A 24,649-nucleotide genomic window follows, 5' to 3' on the forward strand; every position below is an offset into this window, starting at 1 on the left:
ATCAGCACTTCTTGCTTGCAAGATCTATATGGAAATGCATTTAGGTGTCCCCCTCACCAGTCAGCAGTGGACGTGTTCAGGAAGAGAAAAATTTAATCACTCCTGCTGCCTTCAGTTTTTCAAGGATGTACTTTCAAGTAAGTTCCAGACAGTTATAAAGTATTGATACACAGAAGTAGAATCCTTGAAAAAAAATTAAAATGGTATTTTGCATACTGTTGTATGCTGTAATGCTGTGAGATGGACATAGTACATGACATTTAACTGTGTGGTCATAGAAATTGGAACAAGTAGTTATGCCCAACTAGGTTGTGTTTTATCTGCTGACCAGGTGGCTCCAAGTCAGTTTCTAAATGCCTCAAACTATCTCAAATAGATAAATTGTTACTGAACAATGCTGTGCTATTATAAAGCTGAAAGCTGTGTTCAGGATTGCAGTGAAAAATTAATCTTTGAGAGAAACTCTTCCGTAAGTATGAATTTTAACTGCTCTGTCTATATAAAATAGTCTGTACGGATTATTATGGAATGCATAAAACTTGGGCAAATAAATTGTACTAATACTGGAATTTACAAAAATTTGCAGTGTGAATCCTTGACTTCTTAGTTGATTATAATCAGGAAACTGATGACAAACTTGTTGTATATTAAGAAAATCCTTAGAACAAGTGTTTTTGCAGTGTAAAATCAGGGTTAAAGTAAAATCCTAATGTTATTTAATTTTTTTTAATGGACAGTTTGTCGTAGCACAAGTTACTAAAGCATTTTTAAAATGCTTTAAAGGAATACTTAATTTTATCATAATGTTGAGCACCTCATAAATAATCTCTCAAGTGACCAGTTCAGATTACAGCACTATTTCCTGTTGATGGTTCTAGTAACTGGTTCTTCAAAAGTTCTTTCTGAACTTTGCATTAAAACAGTATTAGCACTGTCAAAGATTTCAAAATGTGTAGCTTTCTTAGATTTCTGAAAATACATCCCCAGTAGCTTTTCTGTTTATTTTAAATAAGCTTTAACCAAAAATGAACTGAACTTCAAGTCTGCCCTTTTAAGAATTACTGCTTCCTAAGTTTTGAAAGTACTGGAGAAGCACGAAATACTCTGGCTCTTTTATAAGGCCCTAAGCCCTTACAGATCTGACATTTCCCTGCCTGAAAGATTAACTTCTGATACAGGCATCTGAAACTGACATTGTCATAAGCTGTGCAAGGGTGGTATCTCACTGGTGTTTAAATAATGTGATTACTGTTACATACATAACTATACCTCTGAGATTTAAATACTTAAAATCTTAAGTGTTGATTTTTAAATGGCCACGTTTGTAGTGTCTTCTACTAATTCCTTCAGATTAAGTCTTAACCAGCTCAACATTTCAATAATAGTGGTGCGAGGCTCTTCACACTCCATATGATCTAGTAACACTCCAAGCAGCATCAGTATCAAGACTAAAACTTTGCTTTCCTGTCTTTCTTGAAATATGTTATTTTTACAGGTCATTTTTCTTTTTTACCAAGCCAGCTTCACTTTTAACTTGTAAACCTGTTGCTATTTCTGCTCTAGCTTCCATCACTGACAGATGATTTTAGGTTTTGGTGGCAAAGGGTCTTTGGCCCAGCATGTTTTGTTGAATGCCAACTTTCAGCACAGCAGCAGGGGCCTGTCAAATAAACAGTGCTCACTACACCTCCAAATAACAGATTTATTCCAACATCCAAGGCATCAACTGCAAACAGGAAAGGAAATAAACTTTTTATTCACATGTCACCTATCATGAGACTAGAGAAGTTGTTTACTGACTTGTATGAGCAATGTGAGTGCTCCCTTTTTCCCCCCCCTCACTTTTTCCCCCCCTCACTTTTTCCCCCCCTCACTTTTCCCCCCCTCACTTTTTTCCCCCCCTCACTTTTTCCCCCCCTCACTTTTTTCCCCCCCTCACTTTTTTCCCCCCCTCACTTTTTTCCCCCCCTCACTTTTTCCCCCCCTCCCTTTTTCCCTCCCTTCCCTTTTTTCCCCCCCCCCCTCCCTTTTTCCCCCCCCCTCCCTTTTTCCCCCCCCTCACTTTTCCCCCCCTCACTTTTCCCCCCCTCACTTTTTCCCCCCCCTCCCTTTTTTTCCCCCCTCACTTTTTCCCCCCCTCCCTTTTTTTCCCCCCTCACTTTCCGCCCCCTCACTTTCCGCCCCCTCACTTTCCGCCCCCCTCACTTTCCGCCGCTTCACTTTCCGCCCACTCACTTTCCCCCCCTCACTTTCCCCCCCCCTCACTTTTCCCCCCCTCACTTTTTCCCCCCCCTCACTTTTCCCCCCCCTCACTTTTTCCCCCCCCTCACTTTTTCCCCCCCCTCACCTTTCCCTCCCCCTCACTTTTTTCCCCCCCCTCACTTTTCCCCCCCCTCACTTTTCCCCCCCCTCACTTTTCCCCCCCCCTCACTTTTCCCCCCCCTCACTTTTCCCCCCCCACTCTTCCCCCCTCACTTTTCCCCCCCCCCTCACTTTTCCCCCCCTCACCTTCTCCCCCCCTCACTTTTTCCCCCCCCTCACTTTTTTCCCTCCCCCCTCACTTTCCCCCCCCTCACTTTCCCCCCCCTCCCTTTCCCCCCCCTCACTTTTCCCCCCCCTCACTTTTCCCCCCCCTCACTTTTCCCCCCCTCACTTTTCCCCCCCTCACTTTTCCCCCCCCTCACTTTTCCCCCCCTCACTTTTCCCCCCCCTCACTTTTCCCCCCCCCTCACCTTCTTCCCCCCCCTCACTTTTCCCCCCCCCTCACTTTTTTCCCTCCCCCCTCACTTTTTTCCCTCCCCCCTCACTTTTTTCCCCCCCTCACTTTTTCCCCCCCCCCTCACTTTTTCCCCCCCCCTCACTTTTTTCCCCCCCCCTCACTTTTTCCCCCCCCTCACTTTTTCCCCCCCCCTTTTTTTTTTTCTCCCCTCCCTTTTTCCATCTCCCCCTTCTTCCCCCTAAATCCAACACTATGTTAAGTTTTGGAGAACCATCCAGGTTCTCCATCTAGGCTGGGCAAAGCTGTTGCTTTTTAATCCGATATGTATGTAAGGTAATTTGAGAGCACTATTTTAGCAACAGCAGGGTCAAAATAAAAATAAAGCTCGGTACAGTAAAAATTGTAATTGCTACCAGAGACCTGATTATTTCCTCCCACAGAGGCTCGATGCCTTTCTATTGGGAGTGCTTGTTCTGCCTTACTCTGCATTTGTTGTTGCTGTTACTACTTGCAGTGTTACTCACCAGGGAATTAAAGCTGTGTTTGTTTAGGAGAGGCCATGTTTGTACCAATTCCTGAATATTCCTTTAAAATCAGAGAGTCAAACTTGGTTTAAGTATAATTGTGTCTGCAGAACTGGTAGCTTCGTTGCCGATGGTGAGAGAGAATGCTTTCAGGGACCTATATAAACCAAGGTCTGACTGGGGCTATGAAATCGACCAAATGGAAACTTGCCTGGGGGCAGTTCTCATCCTCTGCCTCTGCTCTGTGTAGGCAGCTTTAGACGTGTCAAGGCTAATTCAAAATCACTCAAGTGCAAATACTTGCATTGCTGCAACACTGAGGCTGTATAGTTAAACTGCTAAAGTAGAATCCTATGATTCTTGTTGGGCTCAATTTGCAGGTCAAGCTAACACGCTAATAGGCCTTTAAGAATTTTAGTTGTAAACTTTTTAGAGGTAAAATTACAAAGATTATAGCAGCAGTCGTGATTTCTCTTGGTTTTAAGGCTAATGTATCCTTTAAGTCCAAAACTTCATACAGAGATGAGATCTTAACTCAAGTAGCCCTTGAAATCCAGGCCTGGTGCCAAAATTGTATTTCTAGTCTCCCATAAACAACACAGCTTAGTCATGAGATGGATTAAAACCACAAAATTGAAGAGTCCAGGTAGTTTTTAGTAAGTTTAAGCACCATGGATTCTTTCATGAATTAAATTGGAAGCTAGTCTGGGGTGGCATGTAGTTTCTTGCAAACTTTATCAAGTTCATGGCTTCTGCAGTGAGTATGGGGCAACCTGTAGTGAAACGAGGCAACCAGGTGCCACTAATTGCCAGGGAGTGAGCATGAGCTTGTGTCAAGCCCACCTGTGCCTAATTAGGGTGGGCCCCTGGTCCTGCTCATGCGCAGTGGGGGCCCACCCTAACCAGGCACAGGTGGGCTTGACACAAGCTCATGCTCACTGCCTGGCAATTAGTGGCACCTGGTTGCCTCATTTCACTACAGCAATCTTCACTCTCCAAACACACTTTTTACTACAAAAAGAGCCTTCATCTTTGCTCTCCCAGCACAGCTTCTAATTTCCTTCCTCTTGGACTTAAGGTGTGCTTGAGTAGTAAATGCAGAGTACTTTATTCAAGAGAGATCATTTTAATGAAGATAAAAGCCTGAAAAAGTCTGAACTGAGAGCTTCAGTGCGGTTTCATTAACTCCAGCCTTTGGCACAAGGAACCACTCTAATACTAGAATTAGTGCTTCACCCCTTACCTGCCTTCTGCTCGGTGACTTTCAAATTGCATATAGCAATTATTTACCTTAGGGAAGAGGGGAATACATTTTATGAAAAGTTTCTTCTGAGACCTCGAAAATCTGGTTTATTTTCAGTTGCAACAATTGAGTAATTTTTTCTTTGATTATTGATCTAGCTCAGAAGGTGAAGATCATTTGAGGCCAACAAGCAGTCTCGCAAACAATAGAATGTGACTGCTAAATTTTTATAACCAATTGACATTTAGTGAATATGCAGCACTGAAATAGTGAATATACTGAACTTATGAGGTTTTCTAAGTAGCAATAGCACTAAGTGAAAAACTGAGAGGAAGAGTTCTTTTGAATTTTTGGTTTGAATTCGCAGTTAAGATGGACTTTGGCAGAAATTTGTGGCTAAAATAAAAGACAAAGTATCAAAATAAGTCTAGAAATAAGTTCTCTTCTGTCTCCAACTAAGAATATTTAGTTTTGATAAGATGTGAACTCAGTTTTCATTTTTGACAACACAGTAATAAACTAAACCTTTTATAAAAAGAGTAATATACTACAAATCATGTTAAGATCAGCATAAATAGAATCAGCAGTGTAAACAGACTTTGTTAGCATTATAAATATTGTTTAATAGTTGCCTGTAGCAATATGTAATACTTAATGTGAAAAACTCTTCAAACTGTATTTACAGAAGAAATAATAGTTGTAATTTGTTTTCCAAATGCTATTCATTACAGCAAAATTATATTAAGGAATTGAAAATCTCAGGATTGAATTAGTTATTTTATTTTTTTTTTATTTCCCCCTGCTACTTGAGTTAATATTGTACTGAATTATTTTGGGGGAGAGAAAATGATAGCAGAATTTACTGGAGAACAATAATCTTGAGTTGAAACTGCAAACACTTTTCTCAGCAAAGTAAAATACCTGATCTTTTTTAAACAACTGCTGACTTTGATAAAGAGATAAGAGAAATTTATAGCCTTCCCACTTAACTTGAAAACCATTAAAAAGGGATAATGTGGAAGCTAACAGGCAGAAAGATTTATTGAGTGCAGCAGTACACAAAAGCCTGAAAAAAGCCATACATGTTGGAGTATGTAGACAGTATTAGAAAGTATTCCTAGTTGCCTGGATTTTGGGCAGAAGAGCAGGTATTAACCCTCTTGTTCTCTTTGCCAAGAAGTTGGTTGTGTCGTTGGAGAAGGCAGAAGATTCACTAGGATGGAATTCCATAGGGAAAAGGTTGGGATTGGGTTCTGGTACCTCCAGGGCTAGATGCTGGGACGATGGTGACACGCTAAGCCATCCAACAGCCATGCCTGCCAGGGCTGGGGCCTTGCTATCTGAGTTCCAGATTAAATTATGGTGAAAAAATTCCAGGCTATCAGAATACCACCCTGCTGTGCTTTCTCTCCGTTTTCTCTTTATAGGAGATCCTCGAATCTTTCTTGTGTGAACTGTTGATGTCCCTTACATGACACAGAGATGAAAATGTGACCAAAAGCAATGTTCTGTCAGAAACTGGTTGGCAGCAAGGCCTCAGGTGAAATTATGTGTTGGCTAACTATATTGGGCACGAGATTTTTTAAAAAATTAAGATAATAAAAACAGATCTGGGTTTTTTTTAAACCAAGAATGGCCATTTCTTTTCCTAGTGCAATTCTTGTGACGGCATTAAGCTTGCAGAGGAATTTATTTCTGGGCAAACTGTATTGAATACTTCTATTGCAAATGCAGAGAGACAGAGCCTGAAAAACATTTAATTAGTAGGATTGCTTAATTTTCAGAGAAGTAGGACAAATGAAAGCAATTTACAAAAGCACATCCTTTCTTGTTCTCTTCAAAATACAGGTTTAACAACACAAAAAGCAATGGAGCTGAAATGAACAGATGGTGTTTACAAAGAATTTTGGATGTATTAAACAGGAGACAGGAGCTCATGGCTCTAAGTGAGCTGTCACTGTTACTGATAGCTTCTCATATGGGCAATTGGAGTATCTGCAGTCTCTGGCAACTTCGCTCCATGCTCCTGGGAAAACTTAGAGAGGTCTTCCTCTTCATCCTACCTGTTCTATTTATGTGTTGTGGCCTTCTTGGAGCAGACTTCCCACATGGTACCTTGTTAGGTGCACTTTAGAGACCCCTTTAAAGGGATAAGAGGCAATTGGATAACACGACGGCATTATGCTATTGGTAATTGAGCCATTTGCCAAGTCTCATGCTGTGTTTCTTCGAAGGAATTTGTCTGTCCAGAGGAACTTTAAAGGGCAAGGTAACTTGTCCTCTCTTGGAGCTGGGAACTGTCTGAGAGGGAGAGAACTCTTCAGAACTCTGGGTGAACAGAGGGTGCAAGACCTGGCGTAGACTTGGTCTTCCAAAACTGCAGCTTCTTTTTTTCCATAGCCCTTCTAGTTTTTAAGAAGGCTTGGTCAGAAATGTTTTTCTCTAGAGTTGAGCCTCACAGAATCACAGAATGCCAGGTTGGAAGGGACCTCAAGGATCATCCGGTGCATCCTCTAGGTAGGAACACAGTTTAGATGAGACAGCCCATCACCTTGTCAAGCTGATCCTTCAAAGGGCCCATTGTTGGAGAATCCACCACTTTCCTAGGGACCTTATTCCTGTCTCTGGCTGTTTCTCATAGAGAACAATTTCCTTCTGGTGCCCAGTCTTGATCTTCTCAGTGGTGACTTGTGCCCATTTTACCCCGGTCTTTCCATGTGACTCTGTGTAATTTGGGACTCTCCATCTTGGTAACCACTCTTTAAGTACAGGACGACTGTAATACGGTCTCCCCTTCTCTCCAGGCTGAACACACAGTGTTTTGAGTCATTCACTGCGAGTCTTGCCTTCATTAAAGCACTTAGTTTTTTTATTATTTTTTTTCTCTGTCGTGTCCCTTTCCTTGGAACACGAACATTTGGACACCAAGAAATCCTCGTCTCCTTTTTTTTTTTTTTTTTCCCCACAGCCTTTCCTTCTCTTTCCCAGTTCTCGAAGGGGCATGCTCCCCGCGCCTGGCTCCGGCGGGTGGCCAGGAAGGGGGCGGAGAAGGGAGGGGGGCCGGGGCGCCCCGCCCCGCCGGTGTCCGGTGCTGCCTCTGGCGGTCCCAGATGGCGGCGGCGGGACGGTGACAGGCGGGTAAGGAGCTGCGGGCCCGGAGTGGAGTTCGGGCGGTTCTGCCCCCGCCTGGGGAGGCTGCTCCCGGGGAGCGGAGCGGTGGAGCGGGGTCTTTGGGGTGCGGAATGGAGCGGGAAGTGGAGAGAAGGGGAGTTGAGATGGTTGAGGCTTTAACACAAGTCCCGGCTTGAAAGGGGCCGGTGGATGGGACTGCTTTGTTTTCGATGGATAATGTGATTTTTTAAAAAAAAAAATACCTGGCTCCTTCTTATTTCTTATTTTTCTCCCCCCCCCCCTTTTTTTTTTTTAAATTCTCTTTTGTTCGTTCCTTTCCCTCTTTACTTTCTTCTCGCTTTCTCCCTCTTCCTTTCTTCCTTTTTTTTTTTTTTTTTTTTCCAAAGTCGAAATAGTTAAAGAGGGATGGCTTTACTCGGGGTAGACACAGCTTTGAACCCTTGCGGAAATCGGTGGAATTTGGGTGACGAGCATCCCCTAAGATGAAGTTCCCATGACTTTTGCTCTGTTAGGGAGGAGACCGGAGAGAGCAAGAAGGTTTTTTTTTGTTGTTGTTTTTTAATACTTGTCGTGAAATGAAGTCCTGGAGCCTTTCTCGTATTTTCTAGTGGTTCAGCTGGTGGTGTTAAAGTATGCACGTAGGCTCACAGCGTCTGCAGTCATTGCTGCAGAAACCCCTCCCGTACGTGCGGTGGGGCTCAGGGCTTTGGGAAAACAACCGGAGTAGATGCCGAGAGATGTCTCCCCCCAGGGCTGGAATTCTTAGTCTGCACTTACCATATATATACCCTTTGTGCAAATTCTAGAGGTAGTATTTTCAGCGCTGTAGCTGAGAAAGAATATTGAAAGTTTTCGCTTTATGTTTTTTGTTGTTGGTTTTTTTTTTTTTAAACAAGTACTCCCTGAAGGGGTGACTTTGAGCGAGTTGGTGGTTGTTTTTTGGTTGTTTTTTTTTTTTTTTTTCAAAAAGCAGGTTTTCTGATACTGCTGGCAAGTAAGAGCAGTTCTGAAATACTCTAGGGAAAATGCTGACTATGGTATTTTGTAGGAGCCCAGCAGAAGTTACATGAGTCTGCACTTACCTTCCCTGACAAGGATGTTTTGTTTTTTTTTTTCTCTGAGGTGGAGCGTTCTTGAAACCCTCACAAGTTTCTCTGCAAATAGGGCTCACAATTTTTTTTGGTGGGTTTTTTTGGGGGGGAGAGTGCTAGCGACTTTCTGGGAAGGAAGGGGGAGGGAACAGAAGTACTGGAGCCTGAGCTCTTGTGGAGCTCTTAAATGTGAAGTGTTTGTTTTGCTGTTAACTCACTTTTCTGGATCTGGAGGCTGAAACTCTTCGAGGCTCAGTCAGAGAAGAGGAGAAAAAGAGAGCTGAAGGCAAAACGCTGAGCTGCCTGGTTTAGTGCACTGAAAGCACACCTGCCATGAGTAAATTTTAGGAGAAAAGATGAGATTAGCTGCTTTCTTGACTCTGTATGAGCAGAGGAGAGCTTAGAGCTGCATTTGGTAACAAGTTTCAGTTGGTCACAGAAGTAGTTTATACAAGAGAGAGCATGGCTGGGCATTAAACTTCATTAATGTTGGAGCTGTAAATTGCACCACTGAGAAATTGTGCTCAGAGACAGGTCCTTGTTTCATGCTCAGATTTCATTATTCTCTTTCTCCCCATCTCCTTTTGCACAGGTAAATAATGTTATATTCTGTCACTTTAAAAGTTATTGGGATTTATAAGCTGAATGGCCCAAGCAGAAGGCTGCTATCCAATGAGATCCAAACAGGCTGGAGAGCTGGGAAAAGGTGAACCTTATGAAGTTCAATAAGGACAATGTAGAGTCCTGCATCTAGGAATAACACCAGGCACCAGTACAGATTAGAGAATCTGACGTGCTGAAAAGCAGCTCCAGGGAGAAAGATCTTGGAGTCCTAGTGGACAGTAAATTTTCCATGGATCAACAATGTGCCCTTGTGGTCATACAGGGCCAGTGGTACCCTAGGGTGCATCAGGAAAAGTGTGTTCAGCAGATCTAGGGAGGTTTCCCTCTGCTCTGGGGAGACCACACCTGGAATACTGTATCCAGTTTTGGGCTCCCCAGTTGAGGGTGGCAGGGATCTACTGGAGAGAGTCCAATGGAGAACTGAGAGAACTGTTTAGCCTTGAGAAAAGAAGGCTAGGAGGGGATCTTATTAATGTTTATAAATACCTGAGGGGTGGGTGTCACGAGGAAGGGGTCAATCTCTTTTTGGTGGTGCTCAGTAACAGGACAAGGAATCATGAGTTTAAACTAGAGCATAGGAAGTTCCACCTCAACATGAGAAGAAACTTCTTTACTGTGGGGGTGAAGGAGTGCTGGCACAGGCTGCTCAGAGAGGTCGTGGAGTCTCCTTCTTTGGAGACTTTCCAAACCTGCCTGGATGTGTTTGTGTGACCTGCCCTAGGTGATTCTGCTTTGGCAGAGGGGTTGGACTACATGATCTCTAGAGGTCCCTTCCAACCCCTATGATTCTGTTAACTTTTTGATACTGCTGCACAAATCCAGATCTCCAAGTAGAAAACAAATGTAAACTTTTATGTATTCTAGTGTGTGGATGTAAACTCTAACTCAAGCGATCCTGGTTACATCAATAGTGACACACTATGATGCACAGTGTTTTACTTCATGTTTTGATAGTCAGGATTCCTCTAGTCTACTGTTTATGTTTTTGACCAGTAATAAATACAAGCTGAAGTCTTTGGGTTCAGAAAGCCAGGCTGCCCTCGCATTATCTTTTGGAGAGGAACCCAAATGATGCTTTTTTTTGGGTGACTGCGTTATGAATTATACTTTCTGACATAACTGTCATCATTTACTATTAAAAATACCTCTATCTAAAGAAAAAAGAAGGATTTAATTGTGACCATCCTTCTCATTAATGCTGGTATTCTTACAAGGCTTTAAGGCTGTGAGAAGGAAAGTAACCCACAGCTAAGGAGAGAATTATTCTGTCAGAAAGTGTTATTGCTAGCTGTCAGGCAGTGCTTTTTGGTTTAGAAGAGTGTCTGTGTCTGCTTACTGGGCAATAAAGCATGAGGTAGTTTTAAATGTGGATTTAAAAACAGACTCTGAACCTAATATAAAATGTTAAGGAGAGCATTATGTTGCTCAGTGAATATGCTAAATATAACATCTTCATTAGCTTTCCTGCTTTTTATTGTTCACTGATGAGATGAGTGGGCAAGAGTTTGCAAGAGTTTTTGAAGTGTACTTTCGCAATATGTGTTCTTCATGGCATTTCATCCATCACTTCCTTTGAACACTGCAAACACCACCAGGTTTAAATTTGTTCCTGACTGTGACTTGTTTAGTATTTTGACATGTGATCTGTGTGCCAAAGCATTCAGGCCTTTTTTGTTTGGTTGGGTTTTTTTTTCCATGAGGTCTGCTTAGTCCTTAAAAAAACAAAACAAAACCAAAAAACCCCCTGTTGATTTTACAGAAGCAGGACAGCCACCCGTGACTGCATTTCTGCTGCTTGGTGTCATACTATAAATCTCTGCCTGTGCTCAGAGGAGGGAGGATGGAGGGGTATGGGATGTTACACTGGTTGCCAGAGCCCTCTCCAGTGCTGCCATGACCAGAGTACTTTTCTATGATGTTTGTGTCCTACTAATAGTAACGTTTCCTAACCACAGTTAATAATTGCTTCAGAAGATGCAGTAACATTCCATTAACTTAGTGACCTGCAGAAGTACTGTAAATAAAAATAGATTTATCTTCTTGTCTCTTCCAGGTCAGAGCACAATGCTAAAAGCTTGTTGGCTTATTTTTTTGTTTTGTTTTGTTTGTAATTTTTTTCAGAAACGAGCCAACATTCTGAACAGTATAATGTCAGCCAGTGTCCATGAACGCTTTATATGAGACTATTCTGCATCTGTCTGTTGGCTCTCTGAAATCTGCCTACGGAGTGTGAGTTATGCAGTCACTATGGTGATACTGAAGAGGAGTGTGATTCAGAGAGGATAAAGCAGGACTGGCTGAGTAAACTGAATGGGAGTGGGAACATAAGCACCATTCAGGGGTGCAGTGGCAGCCCTGCTCCCTGCAGATCAACAGCCCAGCATCCTCTGCCTCTTCCTCCTCCATCTTCTAACTGAAGGGTTTCATTTGTAGGAAGAAGAAAGGCCCTGTGGAGAGATGTGTGGTATTTATGAAAGAAACATGCATGTGTACATAGGGGTGTGTATGCAGAACTGAATTTAAAATTATTCACATATCTTGTCTAACTAGATAATAGGAAGAAATTAAGTGTCATGGCAGAGAGTACTGAATCAAAAGCCAGTCTCCAGCCATAAAGCATTTAAGGATCATAGGCTTGTAAGGAGCACTTTCTAACATTAAAAAAGAAAAAAAAAAGTTTTCCCAGTCTGCAGCTACATGTAACTGTTCTGCTTTGAGAAGATCCAGTCACATCTTGCACACAAGTGTGTTAGCAAGCACTGTGATACCTAGGAAGGAAGAGGAAAAAAAAACACTGAATAGTTTATATTGACTTGAACAGGCTTTATTATTATTAATTCTAGGAAAAGAGACTTTTTCTTCTGTTAAAGATGTTGAGTACAACATTGAGAACTTTTTTGTGGTCCATTAAAGTCAGTAAAAATGCTCCTACTGCCTTTGATACTGAATTCTGTCCCCTGAGGTTCTTCCTGGCTGATCACTGCCAGCAAATGAGGCCTGAGCATGGGTACACCCTGTCCTGCCATCTCATTTACCAACCTGGAATCCAAAGAAGGACAGAAACACGTGCTACCACATGTATCTTACTGAGACATGGCACGGTCCTTCACCTTCCCAGAGAGGAAGTCCATCCAGTGAGCAGAAAAGTAGTTGACATTGAGACGGGAGTCTTCTGGGTCTCTTCTGGAGGAACTGACTGAGAAGTTAGAATTGATGGACCCAAGAAAAGTGCTTGCGTTGAGTATTGCTGTTTACCATTCTTGTAGTTACACCTGATGGTATGCCAGAGGCAAGGGCCTTTTGTTGTCACTATTTTCACATTTTTACATTAAAAAAAAAAAAAAAAAGCAGGTTACAAGTACCTGGTACCATCATTATTATCCAGAATTGGTGGTGTGATGACAGGATGTGATTTCATCTTCATGAAGCAAAATAGTTACATGCACTTGTGGATTAAGAAAATGTTTAATTTTTTTCAGATGTTAGAAAATACTCGTTGCAAGCCTGCAATCCTGAAATGTTCTGTGGCTGGAGATTAGTTTTTGACTGACTTCTCTGTGCTGTTGCTTTAATTGATTCATGTATTTTGTAGTGTGTCTGCATACTGGCTAAGGCACAGCAAGCAGCATATGAATTCCTATAGTATAGTAACTTCATGGTTCCCTTCAGGTGAGCGAGGTGGCTCTAGGTACAAGGACTTCCATTGCTTTTTGCTGCTCAGTGCTTGGCTGTGTGCACTGGGAGAGGGGCTCCTCTGTAACTTCCTCACGTGGCTTCAGGTCTCTGTTCTTGTATCTTTCCCCATGAAACTTTAATTAGCTTTCTATGTGTTTATTTTATCTCATTCTGAAAGTTAGGTTAGTGATAATAAACTCTGCGGAAAAGCCTGGAGAGGAATAGTGGTGCAGATCCCAGGCGACTGTGTTGCAGTAATTTATTAATATCTCTCAGTTCCCATAGGAAGCATTTTTAGCCCATAAGACCTACAGGAACTTCCCATGAAATGCTGTCTCTGGGTTTTCCTACCTTGATCTGTATTCCCAACCAAGAAAATACTGAAGGAACAAGCTGGGCTGACTTACCTGTGGTGGTGTGACCACTGGAGCAGGGTGAGGGAGAGGTTGGAGTTGGAGCTTACAGTTGTATGGGAGATGAGTTGAACCCGCTCATGTTACACACAAGACTGGTCATGCATGCTGCTCTGTTGGGTTTTTTTTTGAGGCAGCTTTGAAATGACTTCACATCTGAGTGTTTGGGAAGCTCTCCTAGAATGGATCTAGACATGAAATGGAGTTTCTTTACTGTGTGTAGCTGCTGAGGTCTGGGTGATTATTCCATGGGAAAGATGGGAATTAAGAAGAGCCACGCTGAATTTTCATATAACCTGGAAGGTCCTCACTGTGTAACCTAAATCTGTTGTGAGCAATAAGAGCTACTTTGTTGAGGAAGAACCATTTCAACAACTGTCCACCAGGCTAGAATAGTGATCAAGGGTACGAACCTGGCAGTACTGCTGCTTTTATTATCTTTTGAGACTTCCACATAGGCTTTCTTTCCTGTGTGAGTCTCATATGTGCTGCAGCTTTTAAAGCATGAGATGTGACTCTGAGAGGCAAAAGGACAGACATTTCTTCAGGATTTTTTTGTCAGGTCCCTTTGGGTAGCATCCTTTCTGAGTGCTGGATGCTCTCATGTAGTCATCAGTATCCACCTTTGTGGTGGTGGGTCCCCCCCTGTCCCAAACTGTGTGACACCATCCTCTCTAGAGACTGTTTCAGCCTCTGCCTATCCTTTTCCCCAGTGAGGAAAGTAAGCACTGTCTCTGCTTGGGAACATGGTGTGATGTGCTGTGTTGATAACCCTTAAAAATAGGAATGTTTTCATGCTTGTGCATGTGAGTACCAATCACTTTATTTGTTAACTCCCCTGTGATTCCCAGCAGAAACAAGTAATGGCAAGAGGCATATGCATGAGTTACGCCTGACTTTGGTCTGGGGATGTGCATGCTGTCAAGAGTTGAAATCTTGAATTCCTCCAGCCCTCGGGGCCAAGAGTATAGAATTCCAAATTAAACAGATTAGATGCGAGATCCAAACTTCTCCCAGCTGTGCCTGTGCCCCAGAGAGCAAGCAATGTAAATACAAGTTCACATTACACTTTGAAGTCAGTGTATATTTTTGACTCTTACACCACCAGTTATTTTCCAAAAGTAATGAAATGAATAATGCAGTGGGAGACTTCGGCCATGTATATATCCCAAATTAAAGTGAAAGCCAAGACATTCCTACTTCCTGTCAGTTGTGCCTTTTGCTTATGTTTATTTCAGTGGTGCAGCTTGGAGAAATTTTATTTTCTTCTAGGAGACATTGAGCAGACTTAAATAAAAGTGCAGCCATATGTAGACTCGAAAAGAAATTTGAGGCAAATGAGCATATATCAAGCACTAATTTGTAGAGAAGGTATTCTTCAAGGTTTTTTTCATAGTTAAGTAATAAACCAGGGGTACAAACAATATGGCTGAAATAAATATACAGAAATAAATCTGTCATATTTTACTTGGATATCTCGAGGGCTTATAAATGTTTAGGGTTTTTATATACCATATGTGCTTTATTGCTTAAACTGCAAAGGATTTGTACTTTCTTGTGAGACTATTACACTTCATGACAAAATGCTTGAAGAATTGTCTACATATTTGTACATGAAATAGTAACTGATAAAGTTATGGGACAGCTTCACCACAGTGTGCACAGTATGCAAAGTTTTGCATTAAATTTCTCCATAGCGTGTGTACAACAGATGATGTTGTTCCTGGAAATATAATTGATGGATAGTTGTGTGTGGGATCCACAGTTTTTCTGGAAGAGTGGAAATACTATGGTGACTACACATTGTCCACAAATGGAGTAGCTCATATGAAGGGATCAGCTTATTTTGAAGGCTTTACTTAACTATTATGATACACTTCATGTAGGTAAATATGGGTTTTTTGAGCTTGAAGCAATCTGCAAGGTTGCTATTTGCCCAGTAAGCCCCCATTGTGGATTTTATGTGGGTGTTACAAGGGAAATTTATTTAGAGGATGTATAGTTTAATATCTTGAAGCCACAGTGGCATCTGGAGCTAGAAGCAGTAAGGAACATACTTGTAAAATTACGCTTTTCTGTGTATTTTGGAATGCAGTACTGTCTATTAAATATCTCATTTACTTGCCCTATGCTTTGCAGAAGGGGGGTGTTTTCCTGCAGTGTCTCTTTGGATGGCCCCATCCTCCTCCAGTATTTAAAGAAAGACATAAAAGTGTTGGAGCGAGTCCAGAGGAGGGCCATAAAGATAATCCAATGGCTGGAGCTCATCTCCTGTGAATTCAGGCTGAGAGCTTGGAGAAGAAAAGGTTCCAGGGAGACCTCATAGCAGCCTTCCAGTATCCAAAGAGGCTACAGGAAAGCTGGGAAGGGACTTTTTGCAAGGGCATGCAGTGATAGGATGAAGGAAAACAGTTTAAAAGTGAAAGAGTAGATTTAGGTTTGACAGTGTAAGAGATTCTATACTGTGAGGGTGGCAAGACACTGGAACAGGTTGCCCACAGAAGCTGTGGAGTCCCATTCCTGGAAGCCTTCAAGGGCAGGTTGGATGGGGCTTGGAGAACTTGGTCTAGTGGGAGGTGTCCCTGTCTGTGGAAGGGGGTTTGGAAGTAGATGAGCTTTAAAAGGTACCTTCCTACCCAAACCATTCTATATGATTCTGTGAAATACAGGGGGATGTGCTTTAGGGGCTTTAGCTGCTGCCAAATGTCAGGGAAGATCCAGAGAGTGAGATAGATGCTCAGGAGGTTCACTCATGGACTGTACTGATGCGGATGCTGCTTTGTCCCTGCTGTATAGGAGGTGATGCAAGGCAACTCCATCAGGATACTGGGGGACATAGGTGGAGGACAAGCCAGCACTCTCAGCTAGCAGAGGACCAAGCCATACCTGGATTAAAAGTACTGAAGTCAATAGCTTGCATGGCACCTTGGAGTGAATAGGAAGTTGTTTGACTGTAGGAGGAGCTAACAATATTCCACAGCAAGGCATGAAAGTTGAGCTGTATTTTTGCTGCAGGTTTGATCTGTGATTTTCAGATGAACAAAGGACCCAGTAAAAGCTACAATCTCTCAATAATAGCATAGGATTTCTCTTCCTTACATCCTTGAGGTGTTAAAATGAAGAAATTAAGCTAGAAGTACCATTATTTAAAAGCTGAGGGACTGAGTTAATCTGATAAACAGGAAGATTGTTTTCAGGCAGAAGAGGATAAACTGAGTTGCAGTTTTTTGGTTCACTGGAATATTTATGCATTTATTATGCATTTATTTCAGCCAACTATTTTGTTTGCAGTTTCCGTTTTCTAAAAAGGGTATTTCCTGTCACATATCTGAATGAGATACCACACATGTTTGTAATTTAAATGTTATGGGCTGCATAACATATGTAGTAATAGATGTCAATAGCATCTTGTATCGTTTTTCTTTCCCAAAGCATTTGGGTTACATTTACGTGGGTCCCATGGGAGCTTTTGGGAGTCAAAACACATCTCCCCTAAAGCCTGAGGTTACTGCCATTTGGAGGAAGAATATCCTCATTCTTCAGAAGGAATTTGGAACACTTTTTAGAAAAAAAAACTTGAGAGAAAAGATTAATTTATGGTGTTGTGCAAATAGAAAAGCATCAAAGAAAGCTACATGAAGTAGCATAAGGCTATAAATGTTTTTTCCTTTTAAATACTGTATGAATGATTCTGCCCATGACACATGAGACGTTGCATTTCCTTTTATTAGCCTGACATTATAAAAGCAGCTTTAAAAATCCATTTGGATTTTCCCCTCCATTCCTAGTAGTGGGTTTTGGGGATCAGTGAGCAATAGCAGGCTAACTGCTAAATGTTTCTACACTTACTTTTTTCATGTATGCTTTTGTTAACATCAGCATACATTTTTTATTTTATTTTTTTTGCAAAACCTATTTCTGAAAAAGTAATGAAAGGTGAAATCTATGGTCGCTGATGGGTATGTGAAGGGTTGTATAACTGCAGAGGAGAGCTTAATTTATGTACTGAAGTTAAATATTTGGCAAGTGTATTTCAAACATCTTTTGGGTTTGTAACCAGAAAAAAACCCCTGCGGTGTAATCTGTAAGATCCCATTTTAAAAAGGGAATAGCAGCAGACATTGGGGGGAAATAAATCAAATAAAGGTCATTGAGTAACTTCATGGCTGATGAGGAATACATGCAAGTTTCAGAAAGTCTTCTTTACTGTAAACAACATTGGCATTTACTTATATTCGCATTTTGTGTTTTCTCCTTCACTCATGCATCTCAGTGTTTTGTGGTTGGCCCCATCCCACGGGGCAGAGGTGCAGTGGGAGGCTGCTGCATTTGCTGTCACTTCTGCTGAGCTTCGCCCATCCCCTTGCACCACCCCAGCACCTCTCTGGAGAGGAGGGCATCCTCTCCCCTTTCTCAGCCTGGTTTTCTCTCTCCCTGGCAGTTGCTTATTTCTTGTAAACTCCTGAGGAGTTCTTAATGGCAGCCTCCCAATCTAGAACTAAAATCTCCCAACTCCCAATCTAGAAATATTCATTATATATTGCTGAAAGAGTGGTGCCAGCAACCAGAGGGAAAGGAGGAGAAGGGTGTGGAACAGGAGGAAAAAATTATGAGCAAGTCAGAGACAAATAGCTGTGATTTTCCTTTCCATTGCTACAGTGTTTTGATGAAATGATTGTGTGGGTGAAGTTGTGTAGTATACCACACACTGGTAGCTGTGTGTGTCTGAGCTGTGGCAGTAATTTAGAAGTTGTTTGTTCCTTTCTGTCTGTCTGTAAGTGGAGAGGAGGGTCCTTATAAAATAACTAGCTCAGTCCAAATATTTTCACTGAACAAAAGGGTTGAGAGTTCAAAAAATAATGAAGGACCAGAGTCCTCCTCCATTGCAAGCTGTTGTTTGTTCTGCTGCAGAGTGCCATGCCACGGTTTATGGTGCTTTCTTAATGGCTATAAACTGGCCAAGAAATAATAGGGACATGTTAAAAATGATGATTTGTAGCATAAGATTTCACTTGACTGAACTCTGGCATCACTAGAAATGAACTGTTCTCTAAACATAGATAAAGAATGGCTTTTGGGGTGACATGATTATATACTGTAGTGCTGTGCAATTAATAAACAGTCTCACTGTGGCTGGCTGCTTCAAGTCATTGTTATCTAATCTTAATTAGCAGAGTACCATACATACAGGTGGCTTTCTCTGTATGAACTCAGCCTTCCTTGTGCTTTCAGGCAAACCTGAGTTCATAACAGGAATAAATTTTTATCAAATGAATGATGCTTATATGTGTTGTGTGGTGCTTCATTGTACCTGATTCCTCCTCAGTCATTAGCAGCTTATTGCTGACTACTTCATCAGTCAGGAGCAGTGGTGGGAAAAACTTTGTGGACAACATACCCTGCATAAGGATACAGTGAGCATTTACATTACTGTGCATGGTTTAAAACCACCAAGGCAAGATTAATTCTTCACTGAGTGCAGTCCTGCTCTGAGGACATCTAACTTAGCCCTTTACCAAAGGTACTTTCATGAAGTGTAGCTTATTAATTGGTTTAAAGAACTTTACTGTTGTTTCATCAGTGTTTTATCTTGGGTAAATGCTTGCAGTCTCTCCCTCAGGGATGCACTGTTCATCTTCAGGGCTAACTTTCTTGTTTATAAGTCCTACTTCTTTTCTCCATCTCTAACATGTGCAGTCTCTAAGAGTGTAAATCAGGGTTGAAGGAACTGAAATGAAGCAATTCCTGCCAAGGTCTGGAAAACATCTGTGACTAATCTGTGCATCCTGCTCCTGGCAGGAGGCATCTCAGATAGCAGCATGGAGCAGGCGATGAGTTGCAGGTCAGTTCTGGTGTCTACAACACACTTCTCACTGCCTCTCGCCTGGGGATGTTCATGCAGTTGCCATGTCACCTGTGGCCCTTGGAGGAGGAGAATGTCTGTCTTGGAGAGACCTCAGGATGTGGCCACTCATTGCACACGTTCTCTTGTAGGGCTGGTTTTGTGCTGATGGCTGTAGTACATGTACCTTTGCCGTCTGCACTGTGATGCCAAAGCTTTTCAGCCAAAATAAAATAATCCCCTTATACCCTCCTAATTATTTTTTTTTTTCTTTTTGGAAACAGCTGCACAACTCTCAGTAAAATAGTGTTTTCTTCAGCAGGGGGAAGGAGGGGAAACCTCATTTGAAGCAGGGGCCTTCACATGAGGAAAATCTCTGCCCATATCACAAGGTACACGAGGTGCATAGTTTGAAGTGTTATGTAAGCCATCCTGTATGGCCGTGGGACTTACTGCTTTCTCTCATCTAGGGGCTGCATACATCAGATGCTCTGAACAGCTCATAGAGCTTAGGTCTCCCTTATATCCTCAGTCCAGGCAAACAGTGGGGATTAATGGACAGTTCATCTCTTTCTACATGGCTGTCTCAGATTGTATAGGTAAAACAAAAAGTGCACTGGATTTGTGAACTGCATGCACATTTTAAAATTTTCATTGTTTGAATGTTAAAAGGGTTGGGTTTCTTCATTTTGACTATCAAGAGAATTTATTTCTCCTCATGTCTGTTGTTTCTTTGTAGATGTTTTGTGGGCGATACATGTGAAAGTGCCTCAAGTTTCTCCTACAAGATGTGTTCCACAAATCCAGCAAATTGGGTCACCTTTGATGATGAGCCACTCTTCCAGTCACCTCAGAAATCAGTTGATAATCAGACTAGTTGTAAAGCAAATGGCCTTAAACTCAACCTCTCTAGTGTGCATGAGTCTTCAAGTAGGTCATCTTCTACAGGTAGCACTCCACTATCCTCTCCTGTAGTTGACTTCTACCTGAGTCCTGGACCCCCCAGTAACTCTCCACTTACTACACCTACCAGAGACTACCCAGTAAGTCCATGCATCCCAAAGCCTGGGATTCACATCCTTTGTCCCATCCCTGAATGGCCATCTAACATTAACCTTCTTCCATCACATGGGATTTGTCCATCCCTGACTGCTCAGAAACCCAGCAGCCTTTCTTTGAACACCTCACCTAATGACCATCTGGTTAAGGTTGCAATCTCCGAATCAAGAGAGGAAGGAAGCCCTAATCCACCAGGAAGCTGTGAAGAGTTAGGAGAGCTGTCATCGGCACTGGGGCGCTTCCCATACTTCCAGAGTGACTGTGTTTTTTCCAGTCCCTTTTGGACACAAGGATGCTCGCTCAGCACATCACCAGCTAATGTTAGCATGTATAGGAAGGACAAAGCTCTTAACAGGAGCATCTGTCATCCTAAAGACAAAGAGACTTGCCATGATCAGAAAAGCCTTAACCAGGGCTCCTACAGCTACATCTGTGAGAGGCTTGAACACCTGCAAGCTGATGGCTGCAATGCTGTGGGAAGCTCACCCACCTCCAATGCTCACTCGTGGCACAAGGTCTCCTCTGCTGTCCCACGCAGCCTCTTCAAGAGCCAGAAAGCAGATGGATGGCCGTTCATGCTGAGGATTCCTGAAAAAAAGAACATGATGTCATCTCGGCAATGGGGCCCTATTTACCTTAGTGTCCTAGCTGGAGGTGTGCTGCAGATGTATTATGAAAAGGGCCTGGAGAAACCTTTCAAGGAATTCCAGCTGCAGCCACACTGCAAGCTGTCCGAACCTAAATTAGAGAGCTATAATGTCTCAGGAAAAATACATACCGTGAAGATTGAATGCGTGTCTTACACAGAGAAAAGGAGGTATCATCCCAAAGTTGAAGTGATCCATGAGCCGGAGGTTGAGCAGATGTTAAAGCTGGGCACCACAGATTATAATGACTTCACTGATTTCCTTGTAACAGTTGAGGAAGAGCTTATGAAGCTTCCTACTGTTTCTAGACAAAAGAGGAATTATGAAGAGCAAGAAATTACTCTGGAAATAGTGGATAACTTTTGGGGGAAGGTCACTAAGGCAGAAGGAAAACTGGTAGAAAGTGCTGTCATCACACACATTTACTGCTTGTGTTTTGTGAATGGAAGTACTGACTGCTTTCTCACCTTGAATGACCTGGAGCTCCAGAGGAGGGATGAGCGTTACTTTGAGAAGGAGGAGGAGAAAAAATGGATCGATATTCTGGATTGCCATTTCCACAACTGTGTCAAAGTGCAGGAGTTTGAAAAATTGCGAATTATTAAGTTTACACCCCCAGATGCCTACAGGCTGGAACTGATGCGTTTCAGGACACAGTATCATGGGCAAGAACTTCCCTTTTCTTTGAAGGCTGCAGTAGTAGTTCAGGGGGCATACGTTGAACTTCAGGCATTTATAAACATGTCTTCAGCTGCTCTGGTCCCAGCCCATTTGCTGCCTGTGAAATACTGTGAAAATGTAATGATACACTTTCCCGTTCCCACGCAGTGGGTCAAAGCACTTTGGACCATGAACCTCCAACGGCAGAAGTCCCTAAAAGCAAAAATGAACAGGAGAGCCTGCCTTGGCTCTTCACATGAGGTTGAATCTGATCCCATAATACAAGTCTCGGTTGGAACGGCAAAATATGAGAGTGCTTACAGGGCTGTTGTGTGGAAGATAGACAGGCTTCCAGATAAAAACTCAAGTAAATAATCTGCACTATGAAATGATGGGTTTGGGTGCACATTTTCACTGATTTAATGCTTGTGTAGCTCCATCGACTTCGGTGGCTTGGATTTTTATCTGTGGAATTTTACCTTTTGGGAAAAAGATAATACAGCCTTATTTATCTGTTTTTAAAGCATGTTTTCCTAACTTATTTGATGGAAGCGGATGTATTATTGGCAGTAGTTGTAAGGCTGTGGTGTCATGGGAGAGGATCTCATAATTCTGAGTAAACCTCAAATCTGTAATAAGAGGGAAAGGTATATGCTTCATGTATACCAACCAAGCTGTGGTAGGATGGGAAGCAAACACTGGCAAGGAAAATGCTTTGCTCACCCAGTATCATGCAGTTAGTAGAAAAGGTAGTGGTGTAACTTTTGCATATTGGCTTTTTAGTGTAAGTTAAGAATTGGTAGGCAGGGTACATAACTACATGGTATTCCAGCCAAACTTGCTGTAGCAAGGTGACTGTGCTTTTGCAAAGGCTGTTGTTGTCTCCTATTTCTCTTGCTGGCTGTGCATTATGTATGTTTGAGACTTCAGGGATCTGTGTAAGATAAGGGGATCTTTTAAAGCAATTTGCCTAAAATATCTGTAAAATCTGTACTTTTAAGAAGTCTGAACTACTTCCCTCTTTAAAAAGCCCAGAAAAGATTTAATCTTCTTCAGTCCTGACTCCAGGTATGTTAGTACTAAGTTGACTTATCTGCTTACACCTATTCAAAACTATCATTCAAAACTATTAGAAAAAAGAGCAAAGGCAAAAAAGACCCCTGAGGATATATTTTCCTAATTTTTAACTGATTGTAAATTATATTTAATCTGATCTGCTGTTTAGATAATTGTGACTTTTTCTTTTTTACACTTTCGTATTTGATACGTGAATTCTGATTGATATTTCAGTGATAGCGGTAAGAGATTGACAGAAATATTGAGGCAGGAGAAAAGAAAAAGAGTATATTATCCTGAGCCTGTATGTGGAATAGATTGCTTTTGGTATTAAAACAGCATAAAGGGTGATCAGACATTGGAACGGGCTGCCTGGGGAGGTGGTGGACTCTTCGTCCCTGGAGACATTTAAAAAGCGACTCGATATGGCACTCAGTGCCATAGTCTAGTGACTGTGGCGGTAGCTGATCAAGGGTTGGACTCGATCTCTGAGGTCCCTTCCAACCCAGCCTATTCTATGATTCTATGATTCTATGATTTAAAAGCATCCCTTTGCACAAAAGCATTTTGTGGCAGCTGTAAAAGTATGAATTATTGTGTGGCTACTGGCAGCCTAGGGCTGGTATTTTTACTAATGATGGTGCATGGAAATACTGTCCCCTTTTCTGCACAGACTGGGCCTTGCTTAGGCATTGAGGTCTCTCAACCCTTGAGCAGTTTTGCTTTCCAGTTTCTATTGATGGCACACTGTGGGAGGAGCAGCACAAACACTGCTGTGGTCAGATTCAGAAATGACATTTCGTGAGTGCTGTATCTGTTATTCCCCCTTTTTTTTCTGCTTTGGAAAAAAGCTGTGGTCAGCTTGGACCTATGGCTAATGCCATATGGTTCCTCCTGAATTGGCTGAGCTCTCCCTTTTGCTTGCTGCTTGTAACCTGGGTATCTCACCCTCTGCTGGGAGAGGATGCCAAGCGATGGGCAGCAGGAGATGCAGCATTAGCTGCCAGATTGACACAAGACAGGGAGCTAAGCTAGAACTAATGGGTAGGGCAGAGAGACAACAGAGAGGGAAGATAAGGTAGGCATTAAGGGAGTATGGGAAGGGTAGAAGTGACTGGAAAACGGACAGGGCAGGCTGAGATGTTCATGGGTAGACATGGGAGAATGAGCGAGCAGAAGAATCTTCAGATTCTTCAGATCTTCAAAATCGAGGTCTTCCTCACCTCAGTGTTAATTTCTGGACCCATTACTACAAGAAGGACGTGGGAGTACTGGAGTGAGTCCAGAGAAGGGCAGCAAAGCTGGTGAAGGGTCTGGAGAACAAGTCTTAGAAAGAGCTGTTGAGGAAACTGAGATTGTGTAGACTGAAGAAAAAAGGGGTCTCTACCACTACTTGAAAGAAGGTTGTTGTGAGGGGGGTGTGGGTCTCTTCTCCAGCTGTGTCAGGTGTGCCAAGGATTGGATATCAGGAAAAAATTAATCCCTGAAAGGGTTGTCAGGCCACTGAAACAGGCTGTCCACAGAACTGGTGCAGTCACCATCCTCAGAGATATTTAAAGAATCTGTAGATGTTGTGCTTGGGGACATGGTTTAGTGGTGGACTTGGCAGTGCTGGGTTAATGGTTGGACCTGATGATCTTAAAGATCTTTTCCAACCTAAATGTTTCTGTAATCCAGTGCTGGATTAATTGTTGGACTTTGTGATCTTAAAGGTCTTTTCCAACCTAAATAATTCTGTGATTCTAACATCTGTAAATATGTGTGTCATGCACTCTGGGCTTCAGGGATTTGCACTGTGCTGCTGTGACCCATTTGTTTTCCCAGTGCTTAACAGGACTGAGTGTTTGGGTAGATTTTAATAGTCTTTTCTACTTAATGTTTGTTTACTTCTGCAAAATTAAGTTAGCATTTTAGTCAGGCAATTTTAAAGATTATAAATCTTCCAGAGTCTTTAATTCCCTGCA

General features: G+C 42.3%; 1 protein-coding gene across 3 annotated transcripts in view; it reads left to right on the plus strand.

The window, feature by feature from the left end:
• Positions 1 to 7,557: 7,557 nt before the first annotated feature.
• Positions 7,558 to 24,649, plus strand: part of STON1 (stonin 1) — a 28,045-nt gene continuing 10,953 nt past the window's right edge. The window contains exons 1-3 of one of the 3 annotated variants that reach the window (XM_030448493.1): positions 19,226 to 19,263; positions 19,583 to 19,655; positions 20,003 to 21,996. In XM_030448493.1, the coding sequence (XP_030304353.1) occupies positions 19,627 to 19,655; positions 20,003 to 21,996 (2,023 nt within the window). In that variant the 5' untranslated portion in view covers positions 19,226 to 19,263; positions 19,583 to 19,626. Of the gene's footprint in view, positions 7,625 to 19,225; positions 19,264 to 19,582; positions 19,656 to 19,733; positions 19,863 to 20,002; positions 21,997 to 24,649 lie in introns of those variants that run through there. The other 2 variants (XM_030448496.1, XM_030448494.1) reach the window with 2 other exon arrangements.

The sequence above is a fragment of the Calypte anna genome, chromosome 3, assembly GCF_003957555.1.
Source record: "Calypte anna isolate BGI_N300 chromosome 3, bCalAnn1_v1.p, whole genome shotgun sequence".
NCBI classification, from domain to species: domain Eukaryota; kingdom Metazoa; phylum Chordata; class Aves; order Apodiformes; family Trochilidae; genus Calypte; species Calypte anna.